Source organism: Hydractinia symbiolongicarpus, chromosome 2, assembly GCF_029227915.1.
Source record: "Hydractinia symbiolongicarpus strain clone_291-10 chromosome 2, HSymV2.1, whole genome shotgun sequence".
Classification (NCBI taxonomy): domain Eukaryota; kingdom Metazoa; phylum Cnidaria; class Hydrozoa; order Anthoathecata; family Hydractiniidae; genus Hydractinia; species Hydractinia symbiolongicarpus.
Window position 1 is genome coordinate 26,485,561 of NC_079876.1, and position 10,280 is coordinate 26,495,840.

The 10,280-nt window shown below is 34.7% G+C and overlaps 1 protein-coding gene across 2 annotated transcripts; it reads left to right on the top strand.

Annotated features, from left to right (window-relative positions):
* The first annotated feature begins 1,503 nt into the window (after window positions 1-1,503).
* On the top strand, window positions 1,504-9,728 carry LOC130630416 (uncharacterized). Of its 2 annotated transcripts, XR_008982072.1 has the most exons (3): window positions 1,504-1,619; window positions 8,101-8,126; window positions 8,232-9,728. XR_008982072.1 is itself a non-coding variant. In XM_057443904.1 (2 exons), the coding sequence occupies exon 1, from the start codon at window positions 6,913-6,915 to the stop codon at window positions 7,891-7,893; it is 981 nt and encodes a 326-aa protein (XP_057299887.1). In that variant the 3' UTR covers window positions 7,894-8,126; window positions 8,232-9,728. The 2 variants fall into 2 exon arrangements, 1 of the variants encoding a protein (XP_057299887.1); XM_057443904.1 differs by lacking the exon at window positions 1,504-1,619 and having other exon boundaries at window positions 6,913-8,126.
* Window positions 9,729-10,280: the final 552 nt, after the last annotated feature.

Sequence of the window (10,280 nt, forward strand, 5' to 3'; positions counted from 1 at the left end):
ACAAAGTATTGTTCAATATTTTCTACAGGTTACCTTCAGGACATTTTGGGTGACCTTTATTGGTATCCTTTTAAAACTACAATCAATGATGAACTGTGTTACAATGGTTTGTTAGATAACACACAGGTAAGATTCCAATGGATATATAGTTGCTAATTTGGGTTGAATCATTCTTTTAAAAGATCAGTGTTACTTCAGCTACTTGGAAAGTTGAAAGAGACTCTGATTATTCTTTTGTCGCTTTCAACTCTGGCCACTTTCTTTCACTATACAAGTCAATAAATGATTTTATCATTCCCACACATTGATTGGAGAAGATTCATTAATATTTTATAATTGGTTTAAAATCAAACTTTTTTGGTGTCTTCTGATTAGAATTTATAGAAGAAAAGCTCGCATGATTTTCAAATTTCACTACAGCTACGCAAATTGAATTAGGGTCAATGCTCTGCCAAGCAACTCCAACGGCCTGCACAGTGCGCCATCTCCCCAATTTCCCTCACATGGCATGGGTTAACCCGGGACTATGGTAATATTCAATTCCCATATTAAATCGCCGTCCAGGAGAATCGAACCCCGGTCTCCTGCACAAAGTACGAGAGTGATAACCACTAAACTACGGCGCCACTTTTGTGAGGCTAGCCATCTATTTATATATGCAGAATAATTATATGTGGTACGTACAGTATAATTAACCGCTCATACAGCTACTTATAGGATAGATATTTTTTCCTAAATTTCCACCCTTCTCTTCGTTATCGACCATATTTATGTAGATCCACATAAAGTTGTGCTTCAATTAAAACTAAAAAAATGAATAAGAAACGATTGTGCAAAGAAGTTATAAATTTTACTGTAGCTAGCAGTATTGTTAAACAACAACACATGGAAAAGACACAGTTGGTTGTTAAGAACACAAGGAAGTTTTTAACGGCTGGTTGTACTATGCGTTATACTATATATTCTGTTACAGGTTAATCATCAGTTCACCCTGACTGTTCGGTGCAGCAACAATAAACTTTTGTCAAGTTTCGACAAACGTTTCTGCAAAAATATTAAAATCATCCTGTGCGAATTATATATTATATATTCTTATATAAATTATATATTCTTGTAGTTTCAACCGTATTTAAGTTCCTTGGTGTAGCATTTGAGTTGCTTGGCGTAACAAATGGGTTGCTTGCTGTAGCGCTTTGGTTGTCTGGCGTAACAAATGGGTTGCTTGCTGTAGCGTTTGGGTTGTCTGGCGTAACAAATAAGTTGTTTGGTGTACTTTTTAAGTTGCTTGCTGTAACGAACGGATTGCGGTTTTAATTGATCGTTTGTGTTTTTTAAAAGCCTTTTAGGTGGTGAACTATTCGAATCTAATGCGAGAACGAATGAAAAAGAAAGATAGAAAGAAATTTTTGTTATTGTTACTGCTTCGAAGAAGACGACGTAGCCTGGAAGGAAAGGAGTTAACAAAATTACGAAAAAGGAAACGACTTTGGGTCAGAAAGGCAGGGAAAATCTTTCAACCAGAACACCAACTCTTCTTCATCTTCTTCAAACGTCATTTTTTTAATTTTATCAGCCATTTCAGTTTTAGAATGACCTTTCACAACGAAACAGCCCAAACAGTACGTATTTATTTTTATTTAACTTCTTTGACGTCTCTTTTTCAATTGTTTCTAGTATTTATTCCCGTCCTCCCCTCCCCTCCTGCTTCCTCCTCCAGAGGAAGAGAGATCTGTTTTGTTTTTGTTTGTTTGTGATTTTCAGCAATTGGGGCATTGGATTTTTCCTTTCTTTCTGTCAGTTTGCCCCAGACTGACCACTGAATAGATCATATTTAAATATAATCATATTAAAAAAAAATATAATCTGAAAAATACAAACATCTGCAATATCAATAAAAATTCATGAGGAAAATATTGAATGCACAACACTGGTTAATATGCAACAACATATAGCTAAAACTAACTATAACTAACTATAGACAGTTGGAAAAAGTATACATTTGTGATAATCTGTGAAATCAGTAGTGTAGCATAGACTAGATATTATTGTTTCTCGTGTTTGCAACACCGGTTTTATTATCATCCATCATACAGTTTTAGTCACTAAGAAGGTAGCTAGCTAGCAGGACTAGCAGTGATGATCACATTAGTAGCCTATCAAGCCGCAATTGGTTCATTTCATTCAAGAAAGTCACCACAAAATCAATTAGCTTCCCACGTTAGTGATTTTGAAACATTTTCAATGACACAAGAATTATTGTCATGGAAGAGTTTCCTTTGTAATTTTCTTATTTGTGTTGTAGTGGTCATTATTGAGTTCAATATTAATATGTCATTTTTGAAGTTATTACAATTGCTGGCTGATGGCGATGTGGAAATTTATTCTGGTCCAACATACAAGATTGTTAAATCTGTCCAAGGAGCTTTCAACCAGGCAGATGCAAAATATGGAGAAACTTCGGGTATGCAATGTGTTCCTAATGCATTATTTGCCATTATTTGGTCAGTAATTCACAAGGTCTCACTATGGACTAGTTGGGATCTGGACTATATACTAAAAAAACGGTGATACTATTTTTAAATCTTTGAATAGATTTGGTGCCATTTCCTTCGATCAACTCCAAAATTCTATTACCGTTGAAGGCACACCAGTAACTGTTACGTTTTTGAATCTTATCTCAGGAGAAACAACACTATCTGGAAAAGCATTTCTGAACTTTGATGGTGACCTGAGTGGACTAATGTTCATGACAGGAGGCTTCACCACTTCGATATTTCTTTACAAAACACAATTCTTTGTATTTGATTCTCACAGTCGAAGTAGTGATGGTTCAGTTGTTGCTGATGGACACTCTCTTTTGATGAAGTTCAAGAGGCTTTGTGATGTAGAGGCCTATATTAGAGACTTTTATTTGCGCAAACAGAGTCTAAATACTGCCAGATACAACCGGTGAAAATTAATCTGCAGCTTCTATCAAGAGACTGAAGAATAGAAAATATTATCAAAATTTAGTTGGTAGTGCTAAACACAATCAAAGAAAGGAACAAATGAAATCATACAGTGCTAAACAGTCTGATAAAAAGAAGTGTACCCAATTAGGTGAATGTGACATACAAAAAATTATGAAAGCAAAATATACAAAGAAAGTGATCAAGTTCAGACAAGAAGTTGCAAAAGGCCCATATTATGTTTGTGTTGTTTGCAACAGATGTCTATATCGGCGTTCAGTTAAAATATTCAAAGATGGATATGCAGAGTTAAGTAGTGATTTCTATTATTCCTATGTTATCAGCTTTGATAATGAGGCATATATATGTCTGACATGTGATAAAAAATTGAAAAAGAAAGTTGGCCCATGTCAAGCTGTATGTAACAAATTATATATATGTGAAATACCAGAAGAGTTGATTGATTTGAGAAAATTCGAAAAAATCAAAATTTCACGGAGGATTCTTTTTAAAAAATTCGTAATAATGCCAAAAGGGCAATCTCCGAAAGTGAAAGGTACAATATGTAATGTACCACTTGAGGCAGATGATGTTTGTAAAAATTTACCTAGAGGTGCTGATAGCAATGGTGTAATTATGCTAAAATTGAAACAAAAGCATGTTTTCCATGGCCACGTACTGTTTGAACCAGTAAGACCACATGTTGTTAAAGCTGCTCTGTTATATTTGAAGCTTAAAAACCCATGCAAAAATTACAATAAACATGGAGCAGTTAAACACTAGTTCGATTATGCAAAATGAAAATTCTACTGATGAGAATGAGCAAGGTAGCTCTACACATGACATTCCAGAAGAAATAGAGGAAAATCCCTTAGATCAACATAGACTTGGTTGTAATGAAACTACATTGACATCTGAGATTCCAGTTACTGAAACTGAGAATGTTTCGATCGCTCCTTGTGAAGGTAAAAATCCATTGGGTGTTTTGAGTGATCAATTCTGTGAAGGGTTAGCACATCCATACTTATTTCCCACCGGAGTATTTGGGTATAAAGTTGATCGTAAAATCAAATTATCTCCATCTAAGTATTTCAATCAAAGGCTATTTAATTATAATTAAAGATTTGCATCAGAGCCAGATTATATATTTTTTGTTCATTCAATTTGGCAACAACAAAGTTTAACTAACAGTATCAATATTGCAATGAAAATAGTCAGAAGAAGCCAGCTAACTGTGGGTATGCTCATTAGAAATTTTAAGGTAACGGTAAGTTCATTTGTGGCCAGTGAAAACGCATATAGTTTCATGAATACTATCAAGGGAGCTCCAGCATACCGGAGAAGATTTTTGATCGAAGTTTTAGCTATGGTTAAACAACTTGGTTTGCCCACATTTTTCCTCACATTATCATGTGCTGATTTAAGATTTGGTAAACTGAATGCGCTTGACATTTCTGATGAAGATATAGATAAATTGTATTATTTTGAGTGGTGTAAACTATTAAATAGTAACCCAGTTTTATTGGCTGGACACTTTGAATATAGAGTAGAAGTTTTCTTCAAAGAAATTATTGATGATGGTCCTTTAGGAAAAGTAAAATATCACGCCATTCGTGTCGAGTTTCAGTTTAGAGGAAGCCCGCATGTCCACTCATTCATATGGTTTATCGATGCACCTGAACTTAGAATAGAGACAAAAGATGAATATTTGGCATATATTGATGCTATACTAAAAGTTCACCTACCAAACAGTAACCTGAGTTGTACAATCTAGTGAAGTCATACAAAATACATTCCCATTCTAAATCATGTCGTAAGTATAAAAATGTTGAATGTAGGTACAGTTTTGGTCGATATTTTTGCGACCGCACCATTATCGCTGAACCATTATCTGATGACCTATCATGCAAAATCGTCATAAGCGTCATAAGTGCAGTGCTTTGTCTGTTTCTAGTGAAACAGACTATCAGATTCATTTTAAGCTCCTGTTTTGTTAATAACTATTTTGTTGAAGGATTGATGGCTTGGCAAGCGAATATGGATATCCAACCGGTCATAAATTATTACAAATCAGTTAGTTATATGTGCGCATATTTTTCAAAGTCGGAAGATGAATCCACTGAGGCAATGAGACAGACTGCAAAAGAAGCTTCACTGACGAACAAAACTACATATGAACAAATAAAGTCAGTTGCTAAAGCTTATGTAACTAAGCGGAAATGCTCCATTCAAGAAGCGGTTTATCATGTTATGCCTGAGCTTTGACTCCGAAAGTCTCTCCCAGCTGTCATATTCGCAAATAGTAATATCCCAGAAAATCGCTATAAAGTTTGCCGTAGTGAGGAAGAGATCAGAGAACTACCAGCAAATAGTATTGATATATTCAAGCGGAATATGTTAGATAGGTGCATAGATAGACCTAATGTAAAATTTTCGAAAGGGAAGTATGCTATCGTTGATGCATTGTGTTATGCAGAATTTCTTTCCCATTATTACTTGAAAACAAATGATCATTCAGAAAACGATAATCAGCCTACAGTTCTAGTCGATGATATCATTGAAGAAAACCATAACCCAAATATGTACCCAAGTGTATTGCCACTTATGTCATCAAAAGAAAAGCTAAAATGTCAAAGGGTTAAATCTGTGTTGCGGTATCACGTACCGAAAAGACACAAAAAAATTAGAAGAATATGCCCATCACATGTTGCTCATGTTTTCCCCTTTCGAGATGAATCTACACTAAAATGTCCAGATACTGGTAGTTATATGAGTAAGTTGATGCAACCAACAGTGCTGGACATTGTCAATGAGAATAACATTTTTTTTAACCATTCTCAGATTTAATGGAAGATGCAATCAATAATTATCACAGGGACATGGTCAATAACTTAGATTTACATGCTCAGTAAGAGAATGATGAAGTACAGGAATTATTGAACACTGCGGAGACAATTGAAGATTATGAAGAAGAATGTCTTCTTGATGAGCAATCTATGGTACCTTCTACTATAGGTAACAACACTTCACCAATTCATGATGATAAAATCAATGCAAATATAAGGACATTGAGCCATAAACAGAGAGAAATATTTGAAGTTGTTATAAAATGGTCAAGAGATTGCATTAAAAATTTATCAACTACTGTGAAATCACAAATTGATCCAATATACATATTTTTGACAGGTAGTGGTGGTTGTGGGAAGTCGCACCTTGTGAAAACTATTTACCACTCATTGACAAAAACATTGTCTTATCATTCTGGGAAATATGACAAACCAAAAGTATTACTTCTTGCACCAACTGGAGTAGCTGCAGTTGACATTATTGGAACCACAATTCACCCAGGATTAGCTATACCTGTCGGAAATTTTCAAAAATCCATCCCTAAATTAAGTGACAAGAAGCGTGCAACATTAAGACAAAAGTTATCGGAATTGAAAATTATCATCATTGATGAAATTTCAATGGTTTCAAATTACTTACTGTTACATATTCATCAAAGATTGATTGAAATATTTGGCGTGTCACAGGAAATCATGTTTGCAGGGATATCTGTGATTGCATGTGGTGATTTTTATCAACTCCCTCTTATTCAGCAAAGACCAGTATATGCAGAATATCAGGATGCAATGCTAAATATGTTTTCACTGTGGAGGCTTTTCAGAATTGCAGAACTCACCGAAGTTATGCGCCAGAAAGGGGACAACTCTTTGATTGATTTGCTCAACAAAATCAGAATCGCAGGGCTGGATGATGATGCCGAAACTCTTCTAAAATCCAGGTTCATTTCTGATTGTGACGATGATTATCCAAAAAATGCTGTACATATATGGGCAGAAAATAAACCCGTATCGGATCACAACAATTGTATGCTCGAAAAACTGGACACTCCCTCAGTAAAGATTGATTCCATCGATACCATTCCAAAAAATGTACCAACAAAGCGCGAAATCGAGATCAAATGGAAACTGGAGGACTTGCTCGCACTTTAACGTTGAAAGTTGGTGCAAAGGTTATGTTGACGGCTAACATTGATATTGAAAGCAAACTCACAAATGGACAAATAGGAACTGCTTATCATATTAAGATGGATAGTGTAGTTAATGACCTGAAGGTGGTTTATGTTAAATTTGAAGATGGCAGTATTGGAATTAAGCAAAAGAATGCAGATGTATATGGAAAAAATGTAGTACCTATAACAAAATCAGAAACCAATATTTTTCTCAAAAAGAGTGCTTCATCTGTGACTAATAAAATAACACAATTTCCATTAATGTTAGCATGGGCATGTACTGTGCATAAAGTTCAAAGTAAGCAAATTCCAGATGTAGTGGTGAGCTTCAATCTGCTGAAAGAGAAAGGTTTTAATTATGGTCAAATGTATGTAGCGCTGAGTAGAGTGACTGCTATGAAGGGATTACATTTTATAAGAGAATACAAGTCACCTGCTATACTTGCTGATCCAAAAGCCATTTTAGAATACGAAACATTGCGAAATAATTATATCATGACCCCTATCAATCGTTTATGTAAAGATGAATCATTATTGACCGTCATATTGCTGAATGTACGATCACTGAAAAAACATGCCACTGATATTTTATCAGATAAAGCTTCATGTGATAGTGACATAGTGTGTCTTACTGAAACTCAGATTTCTAACAATGATGACTTGGGTTTGATCAATTCGACCTTGAATCAATTCACAATAGAGCATAGTATAAGCAATGATAAATTTTGCAGGTTAGCATGTTGTGTTCAATCAAATATCGGGATTGTTGATATTTGGACGTTAAAAGGTGCGCTGCTGGTTACTGTAAAAGTGTATGCTATTCAGGAACAAGAGTTTAATATTTTGTTGTTATATCGTAAGCAATCACTATCAGTGACGTACTCTCTGTATGAAATATCACACTTTGTGTCTGTCTGTCTTTCAAGGTAATATCTATATTATTTTAGGAGACTTTAACATTAATGCACAACTGTTAACTCTTCTATTCAACTTGAAAATGCATTAAAAAATTACGACATTATTGTCAATGAACCGACTCACATTTCAGGATCACTTATTGGCCATGTGTACATTAAAAATGATATTTGCTGACTCGCTGAATGTAACCTATATGATAAAAAATGTTTGTTTTTTCAGATCATGATGCAGTGAAAGTCAAAATAGTCAGTCCTCTTTTTTTTGTTTGTTTCTGTGTGTGTTTGTGCGCTTTGTGTTACAAAGTTGATACACTCTGACAGGAATAATTTGTATTACCTTTATAATTGTAGGCGTCAGCCAATACACCGTCTGAGTGCAAATGTGTTCCAAGGAGTCACGATTTTTTTGCAAATTGTGTTGTCGGAAAAAAAGAATTATGCTTATCTCCTTGAAGAATTTAGTCATATAACGATTAAAAAGATTTGATCCACCCATGATGATTGACTAGTCTATATAATTTGATTTATTACGTTATATTTATCAAGAGAATGAAAAGATGCTAAGCTAAAATGTCATAATTATGATAGAAATTAATCAGGTTTCTCAGAAAAACTTTTTAACAATTTAAAACAGATGTGATACGTGTCTCAATCGATTTTCTATCTTTTGTAATTGCTCAAGTTTCTTCACAAGAAGTCGTTCTGTTAATGAGAATTTTACTTGGTTGGAGACGGGTTTTTATTTAGTGGTTCCAGGACTGAGACACAAAAGTCTGAGACACTGACTGACAACAAGTTTATAAGGTTGCATACTTGAAATTCATGTCTCATGTCCTGGTAGTTTTCAGTTCATGGACTTATTATCTTACTTTTGTTCAAATGTTTTTCATAAACACAGCATATAATTCTTATATTTTACAAAGAAAAACTTTCATGTAAACTATATTTTGGTGTATATTGTATATCGAAAAACGTTTATAATTTTTTTTTATTTTTTTCATTTTAAATGTTTATAACGCATGTGAACTCAATAATAATATGAAGCAATCTGCACAACACACGAAGTGTTACAGATGAATAATTGACAGTCTCGGCGGTGTATTAGAGAAAGCGAGAACTCATATTGGTTATAATCCTTCATATGATAAACATTGTTGTATCCATTGAAGTGACAATCAAAAGCAAATTGTATGAAAATAAAGCAAGTGGTGATAGACAGTTTATCGAACCAAACGATTATACGAAAGCATGAATGAAGCACACATGTTTCAACTTTACATTTCAAGTATCCTTCGCTCCATTCATAGAAATGGTGATTAAAACCGAATACATACGGGTGATTAAAATATAGTACAATGAAGTCAATACACAAAAACATGAAGCATGCGTGTTACACCAGTGATCATACAGAAAGAACATAAATTTATAGCTGTTATCAGCTGTGTGTCTTATTGTCAGACATGGACCTGCCCTATGAAGAGAGCGAATGACCCGGAAAGATTTACTAACTCTGCTGATCAACTTATTCATTGTTTTTTTGTCCGGAGAGACACATTCGTTGAATTTGGAAAACCAACAAAATGGTTACGGTGCTATTCATCACATGTACAGTCGGACATTCGTTTTGGTAGTGATGATTTTGGAAGTTAGTTGCATCCACTTCATATTAGGCGTGTTGTGTAGGCGTGTGTGCGTGTTTGTGCAGGAGGAAGAACATTGAATTATTGAAACAAACCTTGATAAATAAATGTTAAAATATGCATAACAAGTTGATAATTTTCTACCAATTTTACAAAACCTAATTTTTGGTACATGGCTGCCCTATCAGGAGAGATTTAGTAAACGAAAGTTTGTGTGATTTTCTACAAGTTTCTTATTTTTTTATTACTATAAAAGGAGTCTCATATGACTCTGCCTTACCCACGTGTGAATGTTTATGCGCACTTCATCTCGTGCTCCAGATGTGAGAATGGCGTCGTCCATCACCTCCTTTGCCGTCAAAAGTCGTATAAAATAACTTCTTGATGCCTTATCCGTTTTACTTGAAATTTGCAAGAAAAAAATTCATGCAGTCCATCACTGTGATGAACCAAAAAAATAGGAAAGATTTTCTACTATTTTACTGGTTCTAGAGAATGAGATTACGTGATGACCCGTATGTCGAAAAATATTCAATATTAAGACTAATAATCAAATTATCGATAGGAAGCAAAAGTCGTCCCCAGTCTTCTTAGTTTTTCTCATTGGTACGCGCACGCGGCTATCAAAGCAAGAGCCATACAGCTCTGGGTTCGACGTTGGGTATGAAGCGTAAAGCCCGTTTTCCACTCAGCGCACAACCCGTGCGGGCAGGAAAAAATACGCACTCTGATTGTTTGCAACAAAAGAGCGCAGTTTGGA